Source organism: Panulirus ornatus, chromosome 14 (genome assembly GCF_036320965.1).
Source record: "Panulirus ornatus isolate Po-2019 chromosome 14, ASM3632096v1, whole genome shotgun sequence".
Classification (NCBI taxonomy): domain Eukaryota; kingdom Metazoa; phylum Arthropoda; class Malacostraca; order Decapoda; family Palinuridae; genus Panulirus; species Panulirus ornatus.
The window spans coordinates 44,455,411-44,469,839 of record NC_092237.1 but is presented as its reverse complement, the minus strand read 5'-3'; the positions used below and the strand labels follow the sequence as shown (position 1 = coordinate 44,469,839).

General features: G+C 42.3%; 1 protein-coding gene across 1 annotated transcript in view; it reads right to left on the bottom strand.

The window, feature by feature from the left end:
• The window catches only part of LOC139753363 (bile salt-activated lipase-like), a 57,733-nt gene that overhangs the window by 36,506 nt on the left and 6,798 nt on the right, over nt 1-14,429 (bottom strand). The window contains exons 2-3 of the mRNA XM_071669740.1: nt 2,289-2,439; nt 1,500-1,675 (exon numbers count right to left, since the gene is read on the bottom strand). Of these exons, the coding sequence (XP_071525841.1) occupies nt 1,500-1,675; nt 2,289-2,439 (327 nt within the window). The remainder of the gene's footprint in view (nt 1-1,499; nt 1,676-2,288; nt 2,440-14,429) is intronic.

The following is a 14,429-nucleotide window of genomic DNA, read 5'->3' as shown; positions in this document are numbered from 1 at the left end:
GGACAACATGCACAACATTACAGTAACAGAAAAAGAGACCACGTCTTGGAAGGACATACCAACCTCGATGGACTGTGAGCACAGACAACGATGTCGTCTGTAATGAAAACGGGATTGTGTTTGGAAGACCAAAAGTGGACTGATACAGTGGGGGGGGATGATGTCTATCTCCAAGGATCTCTCGCCACGTCTCTAACATCTCTAGTGCAGCAAATATATTATGAATTCAATATTTTCTTTATCGCCTTACTTCCACTGTTAATCTCCATCAATCAATAGACTCGACCATTTCCTCTAGGTTGAAACTATCTTCGCCCAAACTTTCACTTTCTCATAGTATTTTTTTACATTTTTATTATACTTGATTGCTGTTTCCTGCATCAGTAAGGTAGCACCAGGAAACACACAAACACCAATCCACTCATACACACATATATGTATAAATGCCCACACATGTATATATATATATATATATATATATATATATATATATATATATATATATATATATATATATATATATATATATATATATATATCTTTCTTTCTTTCTTTTAAACTATTCGCCATTTCCCGCGTTAGCGAGGTAGCGTTAAGAACAGAGGACTGGGCCTCTGAGGGAATATCGTCACCTGGCCCAATTCTCTGTTCCTTCTTTTGGAAAATTAAAAAAAAAAAAAAAACGAGAGGGGAGGTTTTCCAGCCCCCCGCTCCCTCCCCTTTTAGTCGCCTTCTACGACACGCAGGGAATACGTGGGAAGTATTCTTAATCCCCTATCCCCAGGGATAATATATATATATATATATATATATATATATATATATATATATATATATATATATATATATATATATATATATATATATATATATATTCTTTCTTTTCTTTCAAACTATTCGCCATTTCCCGCATTAGCGGGGTAGCGTTAAGAACAGAGGACTGGGCCTTGAGGGAATACCCTCACCTGGCCCAATTCTCTGTTCCTTCTTTTGGAAAATTAAAAAAAAAACGAGAGGGGAGGATTTCCAGCCCCCCGCTCCCTCCCCTTTTAGTCGCCTTCTACGACACGCAGGGAATACGTGGGAAGTATTCTTTCTCCCCTATCCCCAGGGATAATATATATATATATATATATATATATATATATATATATATATATATATATATATATATATATATATATATATATATATATATATATACATACACACCCATACACATAAATATATACACATGTACATATTGACACTCGCTTCCCTTCATCCATTCCCGGTGCCACCTCACCCCACAGGAAAGAGCATCGCCATTCCCTGCATCAGTGAGGTAGCGCCAGGAAAACAGACCAAAAAAGGCCACATTCGTTCACACTCTGTCTCTAGTCATGTAAAAGATTGAAATTTTCTTAAATCAAGCTTTTCACCCAACTTCACCTTCCTGTGTGTGTGTGTGTGTGTGTGTGTGTGTGTGTGTGTGTGTGTGTGTGTGTGTGAGAGAATACCTTAGCGAGTTGTTCACTGTGAGCTTTGTCCAGGAAGACCCCTCCTAAGTAATAGTCATAGATCCTTTGTGGCAGGTTTAGTGCTTCATCTTCCTTCTCGTAGTGAAGGCTGACGGTGCCTAGTTTGGAAAAATTGGCCTCCAAACTAGTGATGAGTTGCTCTCTTGCAAACATGGCTGTGATGGGGGAAGGAAGGGGAAGAAGCTTCAGTGTTAAATGATGGAAGGCTCATCTATCATCCAGGACTGATGGAAAATAAAGTATTTCAGCTGATGCCATTTATCCACAAGTATTTGTATGTAGTTTCAGTGGCCACAATACAATGAGACAACTGTATCTTTCATGACCCATAAGAATTCTGTTTGTTCATCCCATCTATATCTTAAAGCCTCATTTTCTTATTGAGGTTGTCATAAAAACACCATTCAGACTCATAGAAGAAACAGAAAGCTTCCAAGATATTAAAGTAACCTTAGTATATAATACAGCAAACACAATGTTTACGATTTACTTTTCATTCTACATAAAATTGGAAGTTTGTCAGAGCTACTTCAAATGTATCAAAATGTTAATATTTTCCTTCCTCAGAACCAGAAAAAAGGTTCAAGCAAACACTATGAGCTTTTCAAATAATGCAGTCAGCCTCTGAGCTTTTAAAATAAAGCAGTGAGCCAGAGCCTTACAGATACAGGACAGGAGGTACATACAAATAAAGTAGTGAGCCAGAGCCTTACAGATACAGGACAGGAGGTACACACAAACCAAGAAAACCACCCCATGGGGACTGACCTTGAGCTATTAAGGCGCCTTCATCGAGTGTCACTCCAGCCATCAGGTCCACGTTTTGGTGTCGTCCCTCGTGGATTAACTTGACCGGGTCGTCGGGAATGAAATCTCCATCGACCCGAGGAAGTGAGACAAGTGGCAGGAATAACCATTCCTGTGGCATTGGTGTGTCGTCAGTGACGATGAAATACAGAGTGAGCATGAAATTGCTAGACAACTGATGATAGTAATAACTTAATGAGAGTAATGACGAACTCAGCGATAACTATCTACATTCCTAGATGATCATGATGACAGGGAGAAGCTGTACTTCATTCAAAGTCATGATTACATCAAATCTACAGAGGAAAATAAAGAGAACATACAGTAACAAAGACTTTCATAGGCATTGTCTTTCTAGAAGATTAAGAAGTAGTTCTTAAGGGTTATGTGTTATTATCAAACAACCCCTTCAAGGCTGCACTCTAAATAGGTGAAGAAAAATTATATACACTTTTGAAGCAAGCAGTTCACCAATGAGACTGTATTCCTTTCCATCCACTGGGGAATGGTTTGGAAAGGTCTCAGGAGTAAAGATGGGGTTGGTGAGAGGACAAGAGCTAAGGAAGGAATAGCACTATTCCTGAAGCAGAAGTTGTTGAAGCTGGTAAAAAATACAAGGAAGTAAAGTCTAGACTGATGGGAGTTAAAATGAGAGTGGATGGCAAGAGATGGGCAATCAATAGTGATTACACAATTGGCTATGATAAAAAGGGTCATGAGAGACAAGAGTCTTGGGAGCAGTGAGTGTGCCAGCAGTCATGATATAAGAGACCAGGTATTAGTGATGGGTGATTTGAATACAAAGGTGAGTAATGTGGCAGTTGAGGGTATAACTGAAGAGTATGGGGAATTCATTTTTATGAATGGAGATGGTGAACAGCTTGTGGAGTTGTGTGCTGAAAAAGGACTGGCGATTGGGAATAGGCAACTGGGAATACCTGCTTTAAAAAGAGGGACATACACAAGTATACATATGTGTGAATAGGAGAGATGGTTAGTGGGCATTCTGGGATTACATATTAACTGAGAGGTGTGTAAGAGAGATTTTTGGAGGTAATTTTGCTGAAAGGGGCAGCTGGTGGGATATCTGATCATTATCTCTTGGAGGTGCGAAGGAAGATTTGTAGAGGTTTTCTGAAAAGAGGAAACAATGTCAGGGAGAAGAAAATGGTGAGAGATACAAAATGGTGAGAGTAAGTGAATTGGAGAAGAGACACGTGTGAAGAAATGCTAGGAGAGAGTGAGTGCAGAATGATAAAAGGTGAGAGCAAATGAAGTGAGGGGAGTGGTTCAGGAATGGGAGGTATTAAGGAAAATAGTGTTAGCATACATGAGAGGTGCATATCACATGTGAGGCCTGACTACAAAGGGCAGTGAGTGGTGAGATGATGAAATTGCTACTGCAAGAGAAAAGAGAGGCATTTGGGTAGTACTCAAGAGGAAATAGTAAAAATGATTGGAAGATGTATAAAAGGAAGCAGCAGGAGGTCAAGAAGGAGGTGCAGGGGTGGAAAAAGAGGGGAAATGAGTTGAGGTGAGAGTACCAATAAACTTTAGGGAGAATAAGATGATTTTCGGAGGAGGAAAATAATGCATCACAAACAAAAGAAGAAATAGGAACATAGGTGAAGGAGAAACTGGGGAAGAAGTAACAGCTTGTGATAAAGTGAGAAGATGGAGTGAGAATCTTGAAGGACTGTTGAATGTGTTTGATGATAGAGTGGAAGATGTAGGGTGTTTGGGTTGGGGTGGTATGTGAAGAAAGAGTCACGGAGAGAGCCTACATGAAAAGGGAAGTGGTGAAAACCTTAAAGAGCTGCTAGAGTGGAAGGTATTGCAGTTGAGTTTATTGAGAAATGGAGTGACTGTGTTGCTGATTGGTTGGTAAGGATTTTCAGCGCATATGTGGATCATGGTGAGGTGCCTGAAAATTGACAGAATGCATATGTAGTACCACTGTACAGGCAAGGATGATAAGAGTGGTCAAACTACAAAGGTGCAAGTTTGTTGAATGTATCTGGTTGATTGTACGGGAAAGTAGTGATTGAGAGGGTGCATTGGGGAGGTACAGTGTGGTTTCAGGATGCTAAAGGATGTATGGATTAGGCTTTTGCTTTAAAGAAAGTTGAAGAATATACAGTGGGGAAGGAAAGCTGCAAGAAACAGTTCAGAAATTTTTATCAAGGGTGTAAGGCATGTGTATCAGTAGGAAGAGAGGAGAGAAAATGGTCCCAAGTAAAAGTTGGTCTGCAGAAGGAGTGTGATGTCATCTTGGTTGTTAAACTGTTTATGGATGGGGTGGTGAGGGAGGGAAATGAGTCCTGGAGAGAGGGGCAAGTATGCAGTTTGTGGGGGATGAGAGGGCATACGAAGTCAGTTGTTGTTTGCCGATGATTTGATACAGCACTGGTGGCAGATTCAAGTGAGAAACTGCAGAAGTTGGCGACTGAGTTTAGAAAAGTGTGTGAAAGGAAGAAGTTGACTGTAAATGTTAATAAAAGCAAGGCTATTAGGTATAGCAGGGTTAAAGGACAAGACAGTTGGGATGAGAGTTTGAATGGTGAAAAATTGGAGGAAGTGAAGTATTCTAAGTGCCTGGGAGTGGACATGACAGTGAATGGAACCAGCAGAAGTGAGTCGCAGAGTGGGTGAGAGTGCAAAGATTCTAGGGGTGCTGAAGAAAGCGTAGAAAGAGAGACTGTTATCTGGAGAAGCAAAAATGGGTATGTTTGAAGGAACAGAAGTCCCAGCAAAGTTACATGGACATGAGGCATCGGCTACAGATAGGGTTGTACGAAGGATGGTGTTTGTGTTGGAAATTTAATGTTTGAGGACCATATCCACGTGGTGTAAGGTGGTTTGATCAAGTAAGGAAAGAATAAGAGACATGTGTGGTTTAATATAATCCATACAACAACACCAGGGCTACTCTACCTTCAAACTTACAAATTTCTCCCCTCCCAGATAACAACCAAAGCTCCTAAAATCTTCATCCTCTCACCCATCCTATAACTCACTCCTGCTTCCATGGTTCCATTTGCTGCCATACCCATTCCCAAGTATCCAAAACACTCCTCTGCATCCAAATTTTCTCCATTCAAATTCAGATCTTTCCCTCTGCTCTGCTAATCCTAATAACTTAGGCTAAACCTAATAACTTTGGTTTTGTTCACGTTTTTACTCAACTTCCTCCTTTCACACACTCCCAAACTCAGACACCAACCTCTGCAACTCTTCACTCGCATCTGTTAACAGAAAGCATATTGCCTCCCTCTGCAAGACCTTTACATTCATCTTCTTCACTCCACCTATTAACAAATCAAACAGCCATGGTGACATCACACATCCCTAATGAAGGCTAATCTTCACCTGGAACTACTCACCCTCCTCTCTACGTACTCGCCCACACACCTTTCATTCTTGACAAATACTTTTCACTGCTTCTAGTGCATTCCTCCAACACCATAGTTCTTACGTCATTCCACAAGGCATCTCTAATTACCCTATCATATGATTCCTCCACACTTATAAATACCACAAACGCACATTCTATAAAGCGAACACCTAATCCACACATTCTCTATCACTCCCGAAAACACAATGTTCTTCCCCTATCTGATGCTCTTTGCATGCCTTTATCCTCTCAATCACCACTCTGTAGTTCAAACACTCACCTTTGTCCCCATTACCTTTACATATTGGCACTATACATGCACTTTGCTAATCCCAGGCTCCTCAACAAGATCAATGCATACACTGAAAATTCTAATCAACCAATTAACAATACAATCAGCCCATTTCTTACGAAATTCAACTGCAGTACCATCCACTTCAGTCACCTTGCCACATTTCATCATGCACAAAACTTTCACTACCTCTTCTGTCCTCACCAAATCACTTTCTATGGCTCTCTCACCTGGCAAACCTCCCCGACCCAAACTCCCTACATCAGTCACCCTATCATCAAAGACATTCAATAATCCAAAAACTATACCTTACTGAATACCCCATACTCCCCTAATTATACCTTCAAGTGCTACATTACTCACCTTTGCATATAAATCACCTACCACTAATACCTGGTCTCGTGCATCAAAACTACTAACACACTCACTCAACTCCTCTCGAAACATTTACTTCGCATGATCTTTCTTCTCATGACCATGTGCATGAGCAATGATTGTCATCCATCTCTCACAATCACCTTTTATATTTAACTACATCAGTATGGAGTTCACCTCTTTTGACAAACTCCCACAACTCCTGCTTCAGAAGTAATGCAACTCATTCCTTAGCTTTTCCCTTCAAAGCAACCCCTGAATTTACTCCTAAGACACTCCCAATCTATTCTTCCTCCTTCTGTCAAAAATACACTGACTATCTTTCTCTTCTTCTCATCCTAACCGAATGTTTCAGAAGGATGAGCACTCCTTGCTTGTCTCCTTCTTTTGCCCTTCTCAAGTGTTATGGGAACAGCTGAGTGAGTGTTAGTAGTTTTTATGCACGAGACCGGGTTATAGTGATGGATGATTTGCATGCAAACGTGAGTAATGTGGCAGTTGAGGGAATAATTGGCGTACATGGGGTGTTCAGTGTTGTAACTGGAAATGGTGAAGAGCTTGTAGATTTATGTGCTGAAAAAGGACTGGTGATTGGGAATACCTGGTTTATGTAAGTAGAAGAGATGGCCAAAGAGCGTTATTGGATTACGTGTTAATTGATAGGAACACGAAAGAGAGACTTTTGGATGTTAATGTGCTGAGAGGTGCAACTGGAGAGATGCCTGATCATTATCTTGTGGAGGCGAAGGTGAAGATTTGTAAAGGTTTTCAGAGAAGAAGAGAGAATGTTGGGGTGAAGAGAGTGATTGAGCCTAGGAAGGGGACTTGTGTGAGGAAGTACCAAGAGAGACTGAGTACAGAATGGAAAAAGATTAGAGCAAAGGACGTAAGGGGAGTGGGGGGAGGAATGGGATGTATCTAGGGAAGCAGTGATGGCTTGCGCAAAAGATGCTTGTGGCATGAGAAGCGTGAGAGGTGGGTAGATTAGAAAGGGTAGTGAGTGGTGAAATGAAGAAGTAGGATTATTAGTGAAAGAGAAGAGAGACATCTGGACGAGTTTTGCAGGGAAAAAGTGCAAATGACTGGGATATGTATAAAAGAAAGAGGCAAGAGGTCAAGAGAAAGGTGAAAGAGGTGAAAAAGAGAAAATGAGAGTTTGGGGGAAGAGTATCATTAAATCTTAGGGAGAATAAAAAAAATGTTTTGGAAGGAGGTAAATAAAGTGCGTAAGACGAGAGGACATATGGGAACATGGGTGAAGGGGGCTAATGGGAAGACAATCACAAGTAGTGGTATTGTGAGAAGGAGATGGAGTGAGTATTTTGAAGGTTTGTTGAATGTGTTATATTATAGAGTTGCAGATATAGGGTGTTTTGGTTAAGGTGGTGTGCGAAGTGAGAGGGTTAAAGAGAATGATTTGGTAAACAGAGAAGAGGTAGTAAAAGCTTTGCGGAAGATGAAATCCGGCAAGGCAGTGGGGTTGGAGGGTATTGCAGAGGAATTTATCAAAAAGGGGGTGACTGTGTTGTTGACTGGTTGGTAAGGATATTTAATGTATGTATGACTCATGGTCATACATACATTAAATAAACCTTCGCGTGTCGTAGAAAGCGACTAGAGGGGACGGGAGCGGGGGGCCAGAAATCCTCCCCTCCTTGTACTTTTTTAACTTTCTAAAATGGGAAACAGAAGAAGGAGTCACGCGGGGAGTGCTCATCCTCCTCGAAGGCTCAGATTGGGGTGCCTAAATGTGTGTGGATGTAACCAAGATGTGAAGAAAGGAGAGATAGGTAGTATGTTTGAGGAAAGGAACCTGAATGTTTTGGCTCTGAGTGAAACGAAGCTCAAGGGTAAAGGGGAAGAGTGGTTTGGGAATGTCTTGGGAGTAAAGTCAGGGGTTAGTGAGAGGACAAGAGCAAGGGAAGGAGTAGCAGTACTCCTGAAACAGGAGTTGTGGGAGTATGTGATAGAGTGTAAGAAAGTAAATTCTCGATTAATATGGGTAAAACTGAAAGTGGATGGAGAGAGATGGGTGATTATTGGTGCATATGCACTTGGGCATGAGAAGAAAGATCATGAGAGGCAAGTGTTTTGGGAGCAGCTGAATGAGTATGTTAGTGGTTTTGATGCACGAGACCGGGTTATAGTGATGGGTGATTTGAATGCAAAGGTGAGTAATGTGGCAGTTGAGGGAATAATTGGTATACATGGGGTGTTCAGTGTTGTAAATGGAAATGGTGAAGAGCTTGTAGATTTATGTGCTGAAAAAGGACTGATGATTGGGAATACCTGGTTTAAAAAGCGAGATATACATAAGTATACTTATGTAAGTAGGAGAGATGGCCAGAGAGCGTTATTGGATTACGTGTTAATTGACAGGCGCGCGAAAGAGAGACTTTTGGATGTTAATGTGCTGAGAGGTGCAACTGGAGGGATGTCTGATCATTATCTTGTGGAGGCTACGGTGAAGATTTGTATGGGTTTTCAGAAAAGAAGAGTGAATGTTGGGGTGAAGAGGGTGGTGAGAGTAAGTGAGCTTGGAAAGGAGACTTGTGTGAGGAAGTACCAGGAGAGACTGAGTACAGAATGGAAAAAGGTGAGAACAATGGAAGTAAGGGGAGTGGGGGAGGAATGGGATGTATTTAGGGAATCAGTGATGGATTGCGCAAAAGATGCTTGTGGCATGAGAAGAGTGGGAGATGAGTTGATTAGAAAGGGTAGTGAGTGGTGGGATGAAGAAGTAAGAGTATTAGTGAAAGAGAAGAGAGAGGCATTTGGACGATTTTTGCAGGGAAAAAATGCAATTGAGTGGGAGATGTATAAAAGAAAGAGACAGGAGGTCAAGAGAAAGGTGCAAGAGGTGAAAAAAAGGGCAAATGAGAGTTGGGGTGAGAGAGTATCATTAAATTTTAGGGAGAATAAAAAGATGTTCTGGAAGGAGGTAAATAAAGTGCGTAAGACAAGGGAGCAAATGGGAACTTCAGTGAAGGGCGCAAATGGGGAGGTGATAACAAGTAGTGGTGATGTGAGAAGGAGATGGAGTGAGTATTTTGAAGGTTTGTTGAATGTGTTTGATGATAGAGTGGCAGATATAGGGTGTTTTGGTCGAGGTGGTGTGCAAAGTGAGAGGGTTAGGGAAAATGATTTGGTAAACAGAGAAGAGGTAGTAAAAGCTTTGCGGAAGATGAAAGCCGGCAAGGCAGCAGGTTTGGATGGTATTGCAGTGGAATTTATTAAAAAAGGGGGTGACTGTATTGTTGACTGGTTGGTAAGGTTATTTAATGTATGTATGACTCATGGTGAGGTGCCTGAGGATTGGCGGAATGCGTGCATAGTGCTATTGTACAAAGGCAAAGGGGATAAGAGTGAGTGCTCAAATTACAGAGGTATAAGTTTGTTGAGTATTCCTGGTAAATTATATGGGAGGGTATTGATTGAGAGGGTGAAGGCATGTACAGAGCATCATATTGGGGAAGAGCAGTGTGGTTTCAGAAGTGGTAGAGGATGTGTGGATCAGGTGTTTGCTTTGAAGAATGTATGTGAGAAATACTTAGAAAAGCAAATGGATTTGTATGTAGCATTTATGGATCTGGAGAAGGCATATGATAGAGTTGATAGAGATGCTCTGTGGAAGGTATTAAGAATATATGGTGTGGGAGGCAAGTTGTTAGAAGCAGTGAAAAGTTTTTATCGAGGATGTAAGGCATGTGTACGTGTAGGAAGAGAGGAAAGTGATTGGTTCTCAGTGAATGTAGGTTTGCGGCAGGGGTGTGTGATGTCTCCATGGTTGTTTAATTTGTTTATGGATGGGGTTGTTAGGGAGGTGAATGCAAGAGTTTTGGAAAGAGGGGCAAGTATGAAGTCTGTTGGGGATGAGAGAGCTTGGGAAGTGAGTTAGTTGTTGTTCGCTGATGATACAGCGCTGGTGGCTGATTCATGTGAGAAACTGCAGAAGCTGGTGACTGAGTTTGGTAAAGTGTGTGAAAGAAGAAAGTTAAGAGTAAATGTGAATAAGAGCAAGGTTATTAGGTACAGTAGGGTTGAGGGTCAAGTCAATTGGGAGGTGAGTTTGAATGGAGAAAAACTGGAGGAAGTAAAGTGTTTTAGATATCTGGGAGTGGATCTGGCAGCGGATGGAACCATGGAAGCGGAAGTGGATCATAGGGTGGGGGAGGGGGCGAAAATTCTGGGAGCCTTCAAGAATGTGTGGAAGTCGAGAACATTATCTCGGAAAGCAAAAATGGGTATGTTTGAAGGAATAGTGGTTCCAACAATGTTGTATGGTTGCGAGGCGTGGGCTATGGATAGAGTTGTGCGCAGGAGGATGGATGTGCTGGAAATGAGATGTTTGAGGACAATGTGTGGTGTGAGGTGGTTTGATCGAGTAAGTAACGTAAGGGTAAGAGAGATGTGTGGAAATAAAAAGAGCGTGGTTGAGAGAGCAGAAGAGGGTGCTTTGAAATGGTTTGGGCACATGGAGAGAATGAGTGAGGAAAGGTTGACCAAGAGGATATATGTGTCGGAGGTGGAGGGAACGAGGAGAAGAGGGAGACCAATTTGGAGGTGGAAAGATGGAGTGAAAAAGATTTTGTGTGATCGGGGCCTGAACATGCAGGAGGGTGAAAGGAGGGCAAGGAATAGAGTAAAGTGTGTGAAAGAAGAAAGTTAAGAGTAAATGTGAATAAGAGCAAGGTTATTTAGGTACAGTAGGGTTGAGGGTCAAGTCAATTGGGAGGTGAGTTTGAATGGAGAAAAACTGGAGGAAGTAAAGTGTTTTAGATATCTGGGAGTGGATCTGGCAGCGGATGGAACCATGGAAGCGGAAGTGGATCATAGGGTGGGGGAGGGGGCGAAAATTCTGGGAGCCTTCAAGAATGTGTGGAAGTCGAGAACATTATCTCGGAAAGCAAAAATGGGTATGTTTGAAGGAATAGTGGTTCCAACAATGTTGTATGGTTGCGAGGCGTGGGCTATGGATAGAGTTGTGCGCAGGAGGATGGATGTGCTGGAAATGAGATGTTTGAGGACAATGTGTGGTGTGAGGTGGTTTGATCGAGTAAGTAACGTAAGGGTAAGAGAGATGTGTGGAAATAAAAAGAGCGTGGTTGAGAGAGCAGAAGAGGGTGCTTTGAAATGGTTTGGGCACATGGAGAGAATGAGTGAGGAAAGGTTGACCAAGAGGATATATGTGTCGGAGGTGGAGGGAACGAGGAGAAGAGGGAGACCAATTTGGAGGTGGAAAGATGGAGTGAAAAAGATTTTGTGTGATCGGGGCCTGAACATGCAGGAGGGTGAAAGGAGGGCAAGGAATAGAGTGAAATGGATCGATGTGGTATACCGGGGTTGACGTGCTGTCAGTGGATTGAATCAGGGCATGAGAAGCGTCTGGGGTAAACCATGGAAAGCTGTGTAGGTATGTATATTTGCGTGTGTGGACGTATGTATATACATGTGTATGGGGGGGGGGGTTGGGCCATTTCTTTCGTCTGTTTCCTTGCGCTACCTCGCAAACGCGGGAGACAGCGACAAAGCAAAAAAAAAAAAAAAAAATGACTCATGGTGAGGTGCTTGAGGATTGGTGGAATGCATGCATAGTGCCATTGTACAAAGGCAAAAGGGATAGATGGTGAGTGCTCAAATTACAGAGGTATAATTTTGTTGAGTATTCCTGGGAAATTATATAGGAGGGTATTGATTGAGAGGGTGAAGAGCATTGTGGTTTCAGAAGTGGTACAGAATGTGTGGATCAGGTGTTTGCTTTGAAGAATGCATGTGAGAAATACTTAGAGAAGAAAATGGGTTTGTACGTAGCATTTATGGATCTGGAGAAGTCTTATCATATAGTTGATAGAGATGCTCTGTGGAAGGTATTAAGAATATATGGTGCGGGAGGCAAGTTGTTTGAAGCAGTGAAAAGTTTTTATCAAGGATGTAAGACATGTGTACGAGCAGGAAGAGAGGAAAGTGAATGGTTCTCAGTGAATGTCAGTTTGCAGCAGGGTTGCGTGATGTCGCCATGGTTGTTTAATTTGTTTATCGATGGGGTTGTTAGGGAGGTGAATGCAAGAGTTTTGGAGAGAAGGGCAAGTATGCAGTCTGTTGTGGATGAGAGGGCTTGTGAAGTAAGTTAGTTGTTCGCTGATGATACAACGCTGGTGGATGATTCGGGTGAGAAACTGCAGAAGCTGGTGACTGAGTTTGGTAAAGTGTGTGAAAGAAGAAAGCTGAGAGTAAATGTGAATAAGAGTAAGGTTGCTAGGTACAGAAGGGTTGAGAGACAAGTCGATTGGGAGGTAAGTTTGAATGGAGAAAAACTGAAGGAAGTGAAGTCTTTTAGATATCTGGGAGTGGATTTGGCAGCGGATGGGACCATGGAAGCGGAAGTGAGTCACAGGGTGGGGGAGGGAGCGAAAGTTTTGGGAGCATCGAGAAATGTGTGGAAGGCGAAAGCATTATCTCGAAAAGCAACGATGGGTATATTTGAAAGAACAGTGCTTCCAACAAATTTATATGGTTGCGAGGCGTGGGTTATAGATAGAGTTGTGTGGAGGAGGGTGGATGTGTTGGAAATGAGATGTTTAAGGATAATATGTGGTGTGAGGTGGTTTGATAGAGTAAGTAATGAAAGGGTAAGAGAGATGTGTGGTAATGAAAAGAGTGTGGTTGAGATAGCAAAAGAGGGTGTATTGAAATGGTTTGGTCACATGGAGAGAATGAGTAAGGAAAGATTGACAAAGAGGATATATGTGTCAGAGGTAGAGGGAACGAGAAGTGGGAGACCGAATTGGAGGTGGAAAAATGTAGTGAAAAAGATTTTGAGCGATTGGGGCCTGAACATGCAGGGGAGTAAAAGCCGTGTAAAAAATAGAGTGAAGTGGAACGATGTGGTATACCGAGGTCGACGTGCTGTCAATGGATTGAACCAGGGCATGTGAAGCATCCAGGGTAATCCATAGAAGGTTTTGTGGGGCCTGGATGTGGAAAGGGAGCTGTGGTTTCGGTGCATTATTACATGACAGCTCGAGACTGAGTGTGAACGAATGTGGCCTTTGTTGTCTTTTCCTAGCGCTACCTCACGCGCATGCGGGGGCAGGGGGTTGTCATTTCACGTGTTGCGTGGTGGTAACGTGAATGAATAAAGGCAGCTCCCTTTCCACATCAGGGCTCCACAAAACTTTCCATGGTTTACACCAGACGCTTCACATACCCTGGTTCAATCCATTGACAGCACATCGTCCCCGGTATACCACATCATTTCAATTCACTCTATTCCTTGCACGCCCTTCACCTTCATGCATGTTAAATCGCCGATCGCTCAAAATCTTTTTCACTCCATTTTCCCACCTGCAATTTGGTCTCCCACTTCTCCTCGTTCCCTCCACCCCTGACACATATATCCACTTTGTCAATCTTTCCTCAGTGATTCTCTCCATGTGTCCAAACCATTTCAATACACCCTCTTCTGCTCCCTCAACCACACTCTTTTCATTACCACACATCTCTCTTACCTTTTCATTACTTACTCGATCAAACAACCTCACACAACATATTTTCCTCAAACATCTCATTTGCAACACATCTACCCTCCTCCGAACAACCCTGTCTATAGCCCACGCCTCGCAACCATATAACATTGTTGGAACCACTGTTCCTTCAAACATACCCACTTTTGCTTTCCGAGATAATGTTCTCACCTTCCACACATTTTTCAAGGCTCCCAGAAGTTTCGACCCCTCCCCACCCTGTGACTCACTTCCGCTTCCATGGTTCCATCCGCTGCCAAATCCACTCCCAGATATCTAAAAGACTTCACTTCCTCCAGTTTTTCTCCATTCAAACTTACCTCCCAATTGATTTGTCCCTCAACCCTACTGTACCTAATTGCTTTGCTCTTATTCACATTTTTACTCTCAGATTTCTTCTTTCACACACACTTTACCAAACTTAGTCACCAGTTTCTGCAGTTTCTCAACTGAATCAGTCACCAGCGCTGTATCATAAGCGAACAACAACTGACTCACATCCTAAACCCTCTCTTCCA